The 17,824-nt window shown below is 34.7% G+C and overlaps 2 protein-coding genes across 7 annotated transcripts in view; both read left to right on the forward strand.

Moving 5' to 3' along the window:
- The window catches only part of LOC133635871 (DNA-binding protein SATB1-like), a 167,252-nt gene extending 154,904 nt beyond the window's left edge, over nucleotides 1–12,348 (forward strand). For all 4 annotated transcript variants that reach the window (XM_062029276.1, XM_062029275.1, XM_062029277.1 and 1 more), the window contains 2 exons: nucleotides 3,064–3,258; nucleotides 8,887–12,348. In XM_062029276.1, the coding sequence (XP_061885260.1) occupies nucleotides 3,064–3,258; nucleotides 8,887–9,615 (924 nt within the window). In that variant the 3' untranslated portion in view covers nucleotides 9,616–12,348. The remainder of the gene's footprint in view (nucleotides 1–3,063; nucleotides 3,259–8,886) is intronic.
- Nucleotides 12,349–17,166: 4,818 nt separating this feature from the next.
- tbc1d5 (TBC1 domain family, member 5) overlaps nucleotides 17,167–17,824 on the forward strand; it is a 74,426-nt gene continuing 73,768 nt past the window's right edge. For all 3 annotated transcript variants that reach the window (XM_062028747.1, XM_062028748.1, XM_062028749.1), the window contains exon 1: nucleotides 17,167–17,318. The gene's annotated coding sequence lies outside the window, so the exon portion shown is untranslated. The remainder of the gene's footprint in view (nucleotides 17,319–17,824) is intronic.

Consider the following 17,824-nt stretch of genomic DNA (forward strand, 5'->3'; position numbering starts at 1 on the left):
AATCTTAGTAATAAAAATACATTGTCTGCCACAGAACAAAACTGTATAAAGGGTAAGATGGCAAAGTAAATGATTTGAAATTAGAATTAGTGCTGAGCAAATTGTTGATGCAGGAGTCCTTTTAGATCAGGGGTGTCCAAAAGTGCGGCACGGGGCCTTCTGTGGCACACAGTTCTTTTTATTTATTTATTTTTTTATTTTATTTTTTTATTTTTATAATGTCCTGCCCAGCTTCTCGGGCAAATCATATAGCAAAATGTAGATGCCCATATCGGCTGTTCAGATTTACTTTACAAAAGAGAAGTGTAGGATACTTCTCTTGTTGCCTTACTTGTATTTTGACTTTATTAAATGTATTTATATAATCATTTGGTGCAGCCGGGCCGGAGCAGGAGGGGATAGAAAGAGAGAAAAAGGAAGACAGAGGGGGGAATTGTGGGGACAAGAGGTGGATTAGACAGAGAGACAAAAACAACAACAGCAAACACAACAACAACAACAACAACAGAGCAACATCAGCAAATACGACATGTACAAATATGATGGTAAAAGTAATAGCACAGTTCATTTTTACTGGGCCCTGGAGATGTGACGTTGGTGAACGAAGCGTGTCTTTTGAACGTCTCTTTCAAGTGAATGATGAGAATCGATTTGTTGTTTTTTCATTCCCTTTTCTGGTTCTTTGTTTTGATGTGGGTATGTCAAGTTGTTCAAATGGTAGGGGAGTACACTTTCTATCATTTCCTTTATGAATCAAACTGTATTTATTTTTAATTTTTTTATGCAGAACAGAAATGCAACACAAAGTGCTACAGACTGATGACTAATCACACATACACACCCACACACAGAGGTGGGTAGTAACGCACTACATTTACTCAGTTACATCTACTTGAGTAACTTTTGGGAATAATTGTACTTCTAAGAGTAGTTTTAATGCAACATACTTTTACTTTGACTTGAATATATTTATAGAGAAGAAACGCTACTTTTACTCCGCTCCATTTATCTACATTCAGCTCGCTACTGATTTTTTTCGATCTGTTAATGCACGCTTTGTCTGTTTTGGTTTGTCAGACAGACCTTCAAAGTAGAATCTATCGCATGCCTGCGTTTCACCAATCACATGCAGTCACTGGTGACGTTTGACTCCGTTTTCACCAATCAAACAGAGCCAGGCGGTCACATGATTAACAAGCTTAAGCTTACATGAACTCAACAAAGCACATGGCGGTAAGTAACGTTAGTAGATATTTTGGCTGTCACCGTAGGCTGATGTTAGCTTCTCTGCTATGAATCACTGTCAAATGTACATCGTGTGGGGACATTTATTAACGTACTGCAGCCTCGTAGACACACACACACACACACACACACACACACACACAGTCGCACACGCACCCACACACGCATGCATAGAAACACCAATCAGGGTGTTCCCAGATGCAGCCCACACCTATCAGTTTATGGTTTGTGTAAAGGCTAACTTTTTATTGTCCTTTGTAATCTCTGCATACTGAGCCTATGGTGCTGTTAAGTTATTCTGGCTCAATTTGCCTTATTTTTTTTTAATGTTAATGTAGTATTATTTAATATATATTATTGTTTGCTCTTGAACGCATCATAATTATCCCCTCGACTCCCCCCAAAATGGATTAACTCGCTGGAATAAAAAAGACAATATAACATAAATCATAAACGCGGATGCATATGAAAAAGTGCAATATATTTATCTGTACAGTAACCTATTTATTTATTTATATCTGCACCTTATTGCTTTTTTATCCTGCACTACCATGAGCTAATGCAACAAAATTTCGTTCTTATCTGTATTGTAAAGTTCAAATTTGAATGCCAATAAAAAGGAAGTCTAAGTCTAAGTTTTAGTTGCTTAAGAGATATTCCTGGCTCTGAATTTGCTCATTGCTATTTTTATGTTTTTGTGCATTATTTGTTGCCGTCATCATTAAACGAACAGGTTACTCATCAGTTACTCAGTACTGTAGTAGTTTTTTCACAACATACTTTTTACTTTTACTCAAGTAAATATTTGGGTGACTACTCCTTACTTTTACTTGAGTAATAAATCTTTAAAGTAACAGTACTCTTACTTGAGTACAATTTCTGGCTACTCTACCCACCTCTGCCCACACACACACAAACACACACACACACACACACACACACACACACACACACACACACACACACACACACACACACACACACACACACACACAGACAGATGAATGCATGGCTGAATATTAGAGGAGCCATATATATATATATATATATATATATATATATATATATATATATATATATATTTAAATATATATATATATATATATATATATATTTAAATATATATATTTAAATATATATATGTATACATATATATATATATATATATATATATATATATATATATATATATATATATATATATATATATATATATATATATATATATATATATGTATATATATATATATATGTATACATATATATATATATACATACACTACCGTTCAAAAGTTTGGGGTCACCCAAACAATTTTGTGGAATAGCCTTCATTTCTAAGAACAAGAATAGACTGTCGAGTTTCAGATGAAAGTTCTCTTTTTCTGGCCATTTTGAGCGTTTAATTGACCGCACAAATGTGATGCTCCAGAAACTCGATCTGTGTATATGTATATATATATATATATATATATATATATATATATATATATATATATATATATATATATATATATATATATATATATATATATATATATATATATATATGTATATATATATATATATATATATATATATATATATATATATATATATATATATGTATATATATATATATATATATATATATATATACATATATATATATATGTATATATATATATATATATATACATACTGTGTATATGTATGTGTATATATATATATATATATATATATATATATATATATATATATATATATATATATATATATATATATATATATATATATATATATATATATATATATATATATATGTATGTGCCGTTCCTGCAGGGCTGGCTGTGCGAGCTGCTACGTTGGAAGGAGGAACCCAGCCCGGAGAACCGGACCTTGTGGGACAACCTGTGCATGATCCACCGCTTCCTGAGTCTGTCCCAGCTGGAGAGAGACGCCATTTATGAGCAGGAGTGCACTTCCTGGCACTGCTGCTCCGATAGACGCTCCCTGGCTGCCCACGACAACGCTTTGGTAATACTGCAACCAACTCTACTAATACTAGTACCACCTCCACTAATACTAGTACCACTAATACTAGTACCACATTTAGTAATACTAGTACCATTAAGACTGGTACCACCTCTACTAATACTAGTACTACCTGCACTATTACTAGTGCCATTAATACCAGTATTACCTCCACTAATGCTAGTATTACCTGCACTAATACTAGAACCATTAATACTAGTATAACCTGCACTAGTACTAGTATTACCTGCACTAATACAAGTATTACCTGCACTAATGCTAGTATTGCCTGTACTAATGGTAGTATTACCTGCACTAATACTAGTATTACTAGTATAACCTGCACTAATACAAGTATTACCTGCACTTGTACAACTATTACCTGCACTAATGCTAGAATTAACTGCACTAGTACTAGTATTACATGCACTAATACTAGTATTACTAGTATTACCTACACTAATACATGTAATACCTGCACTAGTACTAGTATTACCTGCACTAATGCTAATATGTCCTGCACTAATACCAGTATTACCTGCTCTAGTAGTAGTATTACCTGCACTAATACTAGTATTACTAGTACTATTTGCACTAATACAAGTATTACCTGCACTAATGCTAGTATTACCTGCACTAATACTCGTATTACTAGTATAACTTGCACAAATACAAATATAACCTGCACTGGTACTAGTATTACCTGAACTAGTACTAGTATTACCTGCACTGGTACTAGTATTACCTGCACTAGTACTAGTATTACCTGCACTAATACTATTATTACTAGTATTACTTGCACAAATACAAATATTACCTGCACTGGTACTAGTATTACCTGCACTAATACAAGTATTACCTGCACTAATGCTAGTTTTACCTGCACTAGTACTAGTATTACCTGCATTAATACTAGTATTACTAGTATTATCTGCAGAAATACTAGTATTACTAGTACTACCTGCACTAATACTAGTATTACCGGCACTAATACAAGTATTACCTGCACTAATGCTAGTATTACCTGCACTAGTACTAGTATTACCTGCATTAATACTAGTATTACTAGTATTATCTGCACAAATACTAGTATTACTAGTACTACCTGCACTAATACTAGTATTACCTGCACTAATACAAGTATTACCTGCACTAATGCTAGTATTACCTGCACTAGTACTAGTATTACCTGCATTAATACTAGTATTACTAGTACTACCTGCACTAATACTAGTATTACCTGCACTTGTACTAGTATTACCTGCACTAATGCAAGTATTACCTGCACTACTACTAGTATTACCTGCACTGCACTAGTACTAGTATTACCTGCATTACTGCTAGTATTACCTGCACTAGTACTAGTATTACCTGCACTAATACAAGTATTACATGCACTACTACTAGTATTACCTGCACTAAAACTATTATTACTAGTATTACTTGCACAAATACAAATATTACCTGCACTGGTACTAGTATTACCTGCACTAATACAAGTATTACCTGCACTAATGCTAGTATTACCTGCACTAGTACTAGTATCACCTGCATTAATACTAGTATTACTAGTATTATCTGCACAAATACTAGTATTACTAGTACTACCTGCACTAATACTAGTATTACCTGCACTAATACTCATTTTTTACCTGCACTAATGCAAGTATTACCTGCACTACTACTAGTATTACCTGCACTGCACTAGTACTAGTATTACCTGCACTACTGCTAGTATTACCTGCACTAGTACTAGTATTACCTGCACTAATACAAGTATTACATGCACTACTACTAGTATTACCTGCACTAATACTAGTATTACTAGTACTACCTGCACTAATACTAGTATTACCTGCACTTGCACTAGTATTACCTGCACTAATGCAAGTATTACCTGCACTACTACTAGTATTACCTGCACTGCACTAGTACTAGTATTACCTGCACTACTGCTAGTATTACCTGCACTAGTACTAGTATTACCTGCACTAATACAAGTATTACCTGCACTACTACTAGTATTACCTCCACTAATACTATTATTACTAGTATTACTTGCACAAATACAAATATTACCTGCACTGGTACTAGTATTACCTGCACTAATACAAGTATTACCTGCACTAATGCTAGTATTACCTGTACTAGTACTAGTATTACCTGCATTAATACTAGTATTACCTGCATTAATACTAGTATTACTAGTATTATCTGCACAAATACTAGTATTACTAGTACTACCTGCACTAATACTAGTATTACCTGCACTAATACTCATTTTTTACCTGCACTAATGCAAGTATTACCTGCACTACTACTAGTATTACCTGCACTAATACAAGTATTACATGCACTACTACTAGTATTACCTGCACTAATACTATTATTACTAGTATTACTTGCACAAATACAAATATTACCTGCACTGGTACTAGTATTACCTGCACTAATACAAGTATTACCTGCACTAATGCTAGTATTACCTGCACTAGTACTAGTATCACCTGCATTAATACTAGTATGACTAGTATTATCTGCACAAATACTAGTATTACTAGTACTACCTGCACTAATACTAGTATTACCTGCACTAATACTCATTTTTTACCTGCACTAATGCAGGTATTACCTGCACTACTACTAGTATTACCTGCACTGCACTAGTACTAGTATTACCTGCACTACTGCTAGTATTACCTGCACTAGTACTAGTATTACCTGCACTAATACAAGTATTACATGCACTACTACTAGTATTACCTGCACTAATACTAGTATTACATGCACTACTACTAGTATTACCTGCACTAATACTAGTATTACTAGTACTACCTGCACTAATACTAGTATTACCCGCACTTGTACTAGTATTACCTGCACTACTGCAAGTATTACCTGCACTACTACTAGTATTACCTGCACTGCACTAGTACTAGTATTACCTGCACTACTGCTAGTATTACCTGCACTAGTACTAGTATTACCTGCACTAATACAAGTATTACCGGCACTACTACTAGTATTACCTGCACTAATACTATTATTACTAGTATTACTTGCACAAATACAAATATTACCTGCACTGGTACTAGTATTACCTGCACTAATACAAGTATTACCTGCACTAATGCTAGTATTACCTGCACTAGTACTAGTATTACCTGCATTAATACTAGTATTACCTGCATTAATACGAGTATTACTAGTATTATCTGCATAAATACTAGTATTACTAGTACTACCTGCACTAATACTAGTATTACCTGCACTAATACTCATTTTTTACCTGCACTAATGCAAGTATTACCTGCACTACTACTAGTATTACCTGCACTGCACTAGTACTAGTATTACCTGCACTACTGCTAGTATTACCTGCACTAGTACTAGTATTACCTGCACTAATACAAGTATTACATGCACTACTACTAGTATTACCTGCACTAAAACTATTATTACTAGTATTACTTGCACAAATACAAATATTACCTGCACTGGTACTAGTATTACCTGCACTAATACAAGTATTACCTGCACTAATGCTAGTATTACCTGCACTAGTACTAGTATCACCTGCATTAATACTAGTATTACTAGTATTATCTGCACAAATACTAGTATTACTAGTACTACCTGCACTAATACTAGTATTACCTGCACTAATACTCATTTTTTACCTGCACTAATGCAAGTATTACCTGCACTACTACTAGTATTACCTGCACTGCACTAGTACTAGTATTACCTGCACTACTGCTAGTATTACCTGCACTAGTACTAGTATTACCTGCACTAATACAAGTATTACATGCACTACTACTAGTATTACCTGCACTAATGCTAGTATTACTAGTACTACCTGCACTAATACTAGTATTACCTGCACTTGTACTAGTATTACCTGCACTAATGCAAGTATTACCTGCACTACTACCTGTATTACCTGCACTGCACTAGTACTAGTATTACCTGCACTACTGCTAGTATTACCTGCACTAGTACTAGTATTACCTGCACTAATACAAGTATTACATGCACTACTACTAGTATTACCTGCACTAATACTATTATTACTAGTATTACTTGCACAAATACAAATATTACCTGCACTGGTACTAGTATTACCTGCACTAATACAAGTATTACCTGCACTAATGCTAGTATTACCTGCACTAGTACTAGTATCACCTGCATTAATACTAGTATTACCTGCATTAATACTAGTATTACTAGTATTATCTGCACAAATACTAGTATTACTAGTACTACCTGCACTAATACTAGTATTACCCGCACTAATACTCATTTTTTACCTGCACTAATGCAAGTATTACCTGCACTACTACTAGTATTACCTGCATTGCACTAGTACTAGTATTACCTGCACTACTGCTAGTATTACCTGCACTAATACAAGTATTACATGCACTACTACTAGTATTACCTGCACAAATACTAGTATTAACTGCACTAAAACTCGCATTACCTGTACTAATACAAGTATTACCTGCACTACTACTAGTATTACCTGCACTAATACTAGTATTACCTGCACTAATACTCGTATTACTAGTATTACTTGCACAAATACAAATTTAACCTGCACTGGTACTAGTATTACCTGCACTAGTACTAGTATTACCTGCACTGGTACTAGTATTACCTGCACTAATACTATTATTACTAGTATTACTTGCACAAATACAAATATTACCTGCACTGGTACTAGTATTACCTGCACTAATACTCGTATTACTAGTATTACTTGCACAAATATAAATATAACCTGCACTGGTACTAGTATTACCTGCACTAGTACTAGTATTACCTGCACTGGTACTAGTATTACCTGCACTAGTACTAGTATTACCTGCACTAATACTATTATTACTAGTATTACTTGCACAAATACAAATATTACCTGCACTGGTACTAGTATTACCTGCACTAATACTCGTATTACTAGTATTACTTGCACAAATACAAATATAACCTGCACCGGTACTAGTATTACCTGCACTAGTACTAGTATTACCTGCACTGGTACTAGTATTACCTGCACTAGTACTAGTATTACCTGCACTAATACTATTATTACTAGTATTACTTGCACTAATACAAGTATTACCTGCACTAATGATAGTATTACCTGCACTATTACTAGTATTACCTGCATTAATACTAGTATCACCAGCATTAATACTAGTATTACTAGTATTATCTGCACAAATACTAGTATTACTAGTACTACCTGCACTAATACTGGTATTACCTGCACTAATACTCATTTTTTACCTGCACTAATGCAAGTATTACCTGCTCTACTACTAGTATTACCTGCACTGCACTAGTACTAGTATTACCTGCACTACTGCTAGTATTACCTGCACTAATACAAGTATTACATGCACTACTACTAGTATTACCTGCACTAATACAAGTATTACATGCACTAATACTAGTATTAACTGCACTAATACTCGCATTACCTGTACTAATACAAGTATTACCTGCACTACTACTAGTATTACCTGCACTAATGCTAGTATTACCTGCACTAATACTAGTATTACCTGCACTACTACTAATATTACCTGACTAGTAATAGTAGCATGCCTGTCTTTCTAGTACCAAGGCAACTCTCTGCTGACTCAGCAGCCTCATCTTCAACCTCATCAAGCCTTGCACCCGGAAGCAGGACCTCCTTTGTCTCCACGGCAACCGTGCGCCGCATCACCAGCCGAGTCGGAGGCCGGGGGCAACTGGGGGATTCTGAAGGTGGTCGTGCACGGCCACGGCGGCGGCGACTTGGACGCCTCACCGGAGGGCCCGGGAGGCGGCGGCGACGACGTGGACCTGCTGGTGGACTGGAACTGTCTGAAAGTGGAGACGGACACAGGACACGACGAGCAGGCGGCAGAAGGCGGAGCGCTGAAGGACAAGCTTCAGGTGCAGTGGCCCCGCTTGAAGGAGGAGGACGGCGACAGATTAGAGATCCGCATCAAGACGGATCACGAAGACCAGGCCCAGGTGTCCCACGAAGCCATGGGCATCCTGCAGAGCTTCACCCGAGAAGTGGGCCTCAACCCGGACGAGGAGGCGGTCCACACCCTGTCGGCTCAGCTGGGCCTGCCCAAGCACCTGATCCGCAGCTTCTTCAGCAGCCAAGACCACGTGCCCGCTGCACGCATGCACAGGTACAGGCAGGAGCAGGCGTGCGCGGCCAGGAGAACTGAGCAGCGGCAGGTCGAAGATGAAAGAGGAGACAAGAACGAGGAGCCGAGACAAGACAGCATGAAGACTTTGAAAGGCTTGGACATCAGCACTCAAACTCTCCCGAAAGAAGAAGACGTCTGACTCTATGACCAGGTGAGAGACGGCCACGCCCTCCGTCTTCCCATAAACATGTATCAAACATGGCCGCCTTCTTCTTTGGGAGTATTGGCCGCCTTTCTCACACATTCAGGAAACGTGCTTATTATGTTTGAAGAGATCTTCTTCTTCAAGGGGAAACGTACTTCTTTTGGAATTCACAATGTGTGACAAGAACACATGTCTTTTTTATGCATTCTAAATCCTCAATACACAATAGCAAAAGTCAGCTAACAATGCAACCAATGGGCCGCATGTAAAGCGGCGGCATGGCGTAGTGGGTAGAGCGCCCGTGTCAGAAACCTGAGGGTTGCAGGTTCGCTCCCCGCCTTTTACCATTCCGTTGTGTCCTTGGGCAGGACACTTCACCCTTGCCCCCGGTGCCGCTCACACCGGTGAATGAATGTTGAATGAATGATAGGTGGTGGTCGGAGGGGCCGTAGGCGCAAATTGGCAGCCACGCTTCCGTCAGTCTACCCCAGGGCAGCTGTGGCTACGAAAGTAGCTTACCACCACCAGGTGTGAATGAATGATGGGTTTTTAACATGTAAAGCGACTTTGGGTACTTAGAAAAGCGCTATATAAATCCCAGGTATTATTATTATTATTATTAAAGCGCTTAAAAAGTGTTAGCGATATTGTTATTACAAGCGCTATCGCTGAGGAACTACTTTTAGCAGCGCCGTGATCACAGAGAGCTAACTAGCTTATGCTGTTATATTGACATATTGAGCTGCTGCATCGCCTGTGAGTTGGTGAAAATTACTTCTAAATTATACCTAATGTCTCTCACCTGGATAGTAGAAGGTTGTGGACATAAACCCACAAGTTGGTCAACTTTGACATCCAACTTAGACCCGGAGATGGCCAGAAAGACACGGGAAAAAAAAACTTTTTTTTAACCCTTTGTGAGGATGATGATGAATTGTTGATGTAAAGGGGAGGATACAACCATCTTATCAGGCTTTATCCCAGTGAGAGCAGACATTGTACAGTAAATTATTGTTTTATTTTGTTTGTATATCTTGTTTAGCACTTAGCAATACTTCTACATGATGCTTAGTGTTTGACTAATTCTGCATCTGTTTAGTTTCTAAAACTTGCAGATCATCCTCCTTATATTCAGGCTCAAAAATAGACATTTCTGGATCATCATTTGTCCCAAAGTAGTCTTTGTTGTCTCTCATCAAGTCTGCCATGAGTATTAGTTTTGCTGTTGTTGAAGGGAAAGTGAACGTTGTGATGCATCTGTGAAATTAATACTTAAAATGAACAAAATATGTAAATATGACATGTTATTATGAATGTTACTAGATACTACATATATATATATATATATATATATATATATTTACAGTGTGTATACCAGACCTTGATGGAGGTTTTTGGATCTTTTTTTAGAAAGGAATAGAGCGACTCTCATTCGCTCCACTGTTAGCTGACCTTTTCTAGCTTTTATTTGTGAGTTAGAATGCATGAAAAGACGTGTTCTTGTCTCACTTAAGGATTGTGATTTAAAAAAAAGAGGTACAGTTCCCCTTTAAGATCAATGGACTTCTCCTTTTGTTGAAACTGTCCCAAACGTCGAGTTGATTTCTTTAGTTGTAAAAAAGAGAGACTGTGTCACATGACTCACTACCTGGATTATGAAGAAAAGATGAACACATTTATGCGAGCCGACGACTGAAAGCCAGGGACCGTCAGCAGGGAGAACCGGGGCAGCGGAGCCAACTCGCCCTGGCCACGTGAGTCTTTTGAGTCAAACGGCAGCTTTCATGCAGCTCGGTGAGTCGACTGCAGTCACAGTGTTCTTTTCAAGGACTGATGGCATGTTGGTGTGAGTCCACCTTCTTCATGAGAGGACTGTTCCAGTTCCAGAATGTTCCGACCCTGACTCGGTTTGTCTTGAAATCATGTAGCAGTCGTACTTTCACTTAGCATTGTTTAGCTCTTACTTTTATTCGCAGTAGAGAAGGGATTCACACGGCCCCATTCCTGGCTGGGTCTCGTGTAAGAGGAAGAGGGGAAGGTAAGCATCTTGCAATGCAGTCTGCTGAAAATGATGGAAAGCGCCACTCTACATAGCAATGGAATTGCCACAAAACACATTTTAAGACAGTCAAAAGTCTAAAGTGGATAGTGCGCCCCCTAATTTGGCACGTTTCATGTGTCAGGCCATTTGAATCCCCTTCCTACTGTCTGTCAACACCATGGATGTTTGTGTAGCATTTGAAACCCACTTTGAATAAAGGCGTCAAGCACATATTTACTAAGCAGACCGTGTTGCATGATGGGTATTGTGTAATAGATCCCAGAGACCTGGTCGGGTGCCAAACAAGACCAACGTTCCAGGATGACCCAGTAACCTTATTATTGTTATACTGCTCTTCTTGGAGATTATTGTCATTTAGAGCCGACAACCTTAGCTCCAGCCCCCGTGTGACCAAGCAGACGTTTCCATGGCGACGCTTTCACCGGAGCCAGCGAGGGGTCATGAACGCCTCATCAGTAATATTAGCAATAATGACGACTTCAGTTATTTTATAGCTTTGCTTTATTGAGTGATGCAAACATTCTTCTTCTTTTTGTTTTTTCTGTACAAGGTTGCTATGGCGATGGCTCATCGGAGTAAGAGGGCTGAAAGTAACAGGAGGGAGTTTGCGCAATTACAGTACATGAAATATAGCAACACATTACAGTGAGTCGACAAACAATTTTTACATGGAGGTAACAGGACTGAGATTTGAACTTCCCCAGTTGTAGTAGAAATGTCAAAATACACAGAAAATACTTTAGGCCATCTCACGGTCTGCAGAGGATGGTAATGATGCAACTTCCTTTTGACCACTTGTTTGGAGTAACAGGACTGACACGACGAAGCTGTTGTTTTTAATTCAACACTAAAATGTCGCTACAATGCACATCTCTGAAGATTTTCAATAATTATAAAAGTCTTACACAAAAATGTAATTGTTTTAAATGATTTCTAAAAAATGTCAATAATATTTAATTTTAAAGTCTTACAGAAAAAAATATTTTTAAATATTTCTGAAAGATTTAAATAATAATAATACATTTTTAAGTTTTACACAATATAAAAAGGTTACAAATTCTAAAGTATTTAAATAATTGTACTTAATAGTAAATTCTTACACAAAAATGTAATGGAGAAAAACATTTCCGAAGGCTTAAAATACAAAATACATAATATTTCTAATTTTGACCATTATATTTCATGGTAAAGTCCTACAAAAAAAGGTAACAAAAATCATAACATTTGTAATTTAAATAATGATATTTAATAGTAAAGTCTTACACAAAATGTCATCAAATACATAATATTTCTCATTTTAAAAATTATATTTTATAGTAAAGTCCTACAAAAAAAGGTAACAAAAATCACAACATTTCTAATTTAAATAATGACATTTAATAGTAAAGTCTTACAAAAAATGTAAAAAGGTTGCAACTTCTGAAGGATTAAAATAATTGTATTTAATAGCAAAGTCTTACACAAAATGTCCTAAAATACATAATATTTCTCATTTAAAAAAATTATATTTCATGGTAAAGTCTTACAAAAAATGTAAAACATTTACAACATTTCTGAAGGATTTAAATAATTATATTTCATGGTAAAGTCTTAAAAAGAGTAACAAAATTCATAACATTTCTAATTTAAAGAATTATATTTAATAGTAAAAAATGTAACAAAATACCTAACATTTTTTAGTTTAAAAAAGTATTTTTCATGCTAAAGTCTTACACAAAATGTCAGATAATACATAATATTTATAAATTTAAAAATTATGTTACATAGTAAAGTCTTACAAAAAATGTAAAACATTTACAACATTTCTCAAGGATTTAAATAATTATATTTCATTGTGGAGTCTTACAAAAATGTCTAATTTTAATAAATTTTTTCCATTGTAAAGTTTTAAACAAAATTGTAAAAAATATATCATTTCCGAGGGATTTAAATAATTATATTTCATGGTAAAGTCTAATAGAAAATGTCAAGCTATATAACATTTCTAATATTATTTAAATAACGATATGTCAATGTAAAGTCTTACAAAAAATGTAGAAAGATATAAAACATTTCTAAAGAATTTACATATATTTCATGGTAAAGTCTTACAAAAAAATTTAACAAATGACATAACATTTTATAATTTCAATAATTATATTTCATGGTCATGTCTTACAAAATTGTTTATATAGATATATATAATTTCTGAAGGATTTAAATAATTCATATTTCATGGTCAAGTTTAATAGAACATGTAAATATGTATAACATTTCTGAAGGATTTAAATAATTATATTTCATGGCAAAGTTTAATAGAAAATGTAAATAACATTTCTGAAGGATTTAAATAATTATTTTTCAATGTAAAGTCTTACAAAAAATTTAAAAAGATTACAACTTTCAAGGATTTAAATAATTGTATGTAATAGTAAAGTCTTACACAAAATGTCATAAAATACTCAATATTTCTCATTTAAAAAATTATATTCAATGGTAAAGTCTTACAAAAAAGGTATCAAAAATTATAACATTTCTAATTTAAATAATTATATTTAAATGTAAAGTCTTGCAAAAAATGTAAAAATATATATACAATTTTTGAAGGATTTAATTATATTTTATGGTAAAGTCTTACAAAAAAAATTAACAAATGACATAAAATGTTCTAATTTAGATAATAAACTTTTATGGTAATGTCTTACAAAAAAATGTAAAACATTTACAACATTTCTGAAGGATTTAAATAATTATATTTCATAAAGTCTTAAAAGGAGTATAAAAAATACAGAACATTTCTAATATAAATAATTATATTTAATAGTAAAGTCTTACTCAAAATGTAACAAAATACATAACATTTTTAGTTTAAAAAATATATTTGTCATAGTAAAGTCTTACACAACAATGTAAAAAGGTTACAACTTCTGAAGTATTTAAATAATTGTATTTAATAGTAAAGTATTACACAAAATGTCATGAAATACTTAATATTTCTCATTTTAAAAATTATATTTCATGTAAAGTCTTACAAAAAATGTAAGACATTTGCAACATTTTTGAAGGATTTAAATAATTACATTTCATTTTAGAGTCTTACAAAAATGTCTAATTTTACTAAATACATTCCATTGTAAAGTTTTGAACAAAATTGGAAAAAAATATAACATTTCCAAATGATTTAAATAATTATATTTCATGGTAAAGTCCAATAGAAAATGTCAACATATATAACATTTCTAATAGTATATAAATAAAATGTAAACAAATGACATAAAAGTTTCTAATTTAGATAATTATATTTCATGGTGAAGTTCTACACAAAATTGTAAAAAATACAAAATATTTCTATAGGATTTAAATAATTATATTTCATGGTAAAATCTTACAAAAAATGTAAATAGATACATAACCTTTTTGAAGGATTTAAATAATTATATTTCAATGTAAAGTCTTGCAAAAAATTGTAACAAATAACATTAAATGTTCTAATTTAGATCATTATATTTCTGGAAAATGTCTTACATAAAAATGTAAGAAATTACATAATATTTGCTAATTTAGATAATTATATTTCATGGTAAGGTAAAGTCTTGCATAAAATATAAAAAAAACATATATGCCATTTCTGAAGGATATAAATAATTATATTACAGGATTTAAATAATATTTCATGGTCTTACAAAAATGTAACAAAATACATAACATTTGTAATTTAGATAATTATATTTCATGGTGAAGTGGCACAGGGGTTAGTGCATGTGCCTTACAAAACGGAGGTCCTGGGTTCGATACTGCACTCGGGATCTTTCTGTGTGGAGTTTGCATGTTATCCCCGTGACTGCGTGGGTTCCCTCCGGATACTCCGGCTTCCTCCCACCTCCAAAGACATGCACCTGGGGATAGGTTGATTGGCAACACCAAATTGGCCCTAGTGTGTGAATGTGAGTGTGAATGTTGTCTGTCTGTCTGTGTTGGCCCTGCGATCAGGTGGCGACTTGTCCAGGGTGTACCCTGCCTTCCGCCCGAATGCAGCTGAGATAGGCTCCAGCACCCCCCGTGACCCCAAAAGGGACAAGCAGTAGAAAATGTATGGATGGATGGTGAAGTTTTACACAAAATTGTAAAAAAAATTTTTTTAACATTTTTATAGGATTTAAATAATGATATTTCATGGTAAAATCTTAAAAAATATGTAACAAAATAAATAAGATTCCTAATTTAGATAATTATATTTCATGGTAATTGATTGGCAACACTAAATTGGCCCTAGTGTGTGAATGTGAGTGTGAATGTTGTCTGTCTATCTGTGTTGGCCCTGCGATGAGGTGGCGACTTGTCCAGGGTGTACCCCGCCTTCCGCCCGAATGCAGCTGAGATAGGCTCCAGCAACCCCCGTAACCCCAAAAGGGACAAGCTGTAGAAAATGGATGGATGGATGGATGGTGAAGCTTTACACAAAATTGTAAAAAAAAATATTTAACATTTTTATAGGATTTAAATAATGATATTTCATGGTAAAATCTTACAAAATATGTAACAAAATACATAAGATTCCTAATTTAGATAATTATATTTTATGGTAATGTCTTACATAAAAATGTAAATATATGTATAACATTTCTGAAGGATTTAAATAATTACATTTCAATGTAAAGTCTTGCAAACATTTTTAACAAATAACATTAAATGTTCTAATTTAGATCATTATATTTCTTGGAAAGGTCTTACATAAAAATGTAAGAAATGACATAATGTTTTCTAATTTAGATAATTATATTTCATGGTAAGGTAAAGTCTTACATAAAATATAAAAAGACATATATGCCATTTCTGAAGGATATAAATAATTATGTTACAGGATTTAAATAATATATCATGGTCTTACAAAAATGTAACAAAATACATAACACTTGTAATTATTTAGATAATTATATTTCATGGTGAAGTTTTACAGAAAATTTAAAACAAATATTTAACATTTTTATATGATTTCAATTATATTTCATGGTAAAACCTTACAAAAAAATGTACCAAGATACATAAGATTCCTAATTTAGATCATTATATTTAATGGTAATGTCTTACATAAATGTTTTAATATATGTATAACATTTCTGAAGGATTTAAATAATTACATTTTATGGTAAAGTCTTACCAAAATATAACAAAATACAAAACATTTCTGAATTATCCATCCATCCATTTTATACCGCTTGTCCCTCTCGGGGTCGCGGGGGGTGCTGAAGCCTATCTCAGCTGCATTCGGGCGGAAGGGGGGTACACAATGGACAAGAAAGGTGGCCTTTTTACTGCCTGAGTAAAACGTTTTAAATGACGACTATTACAGTGACACTGGGCTTACATACATTCACATTTACTAAACACAACACGAGACACACGTGTTCATTGCAATAATAGCCGATATAAAATGTTAAATCATACCGTGAAAACAAAAACACAAAAGTTTATGGCTCGTGACGTCATCAGCTTGGTCACGTGACCAGTCAGCCGGTCTTGCTCACTTCCTGACCTGACTGTCCCGCGACTGTTTACAAAGCTTCATCACTTCTTCAACGGCCCGCGGTCCTGCGTGAACACAAACCACGACGCGGAGGATGGTCGTGTGCGGACTGCCACGCTTCTGCTAAGAACTGTGAGTACTTCCGGCGTGCGAGAGAGTTTTTTTTATCGCGACTTGTTACGTCGCTCTTTTCGCCAGAGATGCTAGCTAGCTGGTAGCATGCGTAGGGCGGAAGTAACCACGGGCCTTGCTAGCAGCTGTGCTAACATCACATTAGCACACACATTCATGCCATCTTTAGTCCTTTAGTCCTTAATAACTCGCATTTTCAACGTCGCGGCATGTTCGCCTGCTTGCGTGTCGTTAAACCCCATATCTGTCACCTCTAATCTCGGTGCAACTATGCCAAATATTATGCTAAATATATCATATTTTGTATCTCGACAAACCATGATTCTAATGTCGTTTTAATGTATGTTTAACTTGCTGCTGTGTCAGTCATAAAGTGAGCGACTGTGATGAAATCTTGTTACGAATAGTGGAGGGGGGGGGGCAATAATCGATGTTGCCAGATAAGATGTGACAAATTATCGCTCTAGAACAGTGGTTCTTAACCTTGTTGGAGGTACCGAACCCCA

The sequence above is a fragment of the Entelurus aequoreus genome, linkage group LG20 (assembly GCF_033978785.1).
Source record: "Entelurus aequoreus isolate RoL-2023_Sb linkage group LG20, RoL_Eaeq_v1.1, whole genome shotgun sequence".
Classification (NCBI taxonomy): Eukaryota; Metazoa; Chordata; class Actinopteri; order Syngnathiformes; family Syngnathidae; genus Entelurus; species Entelurus aequoreus.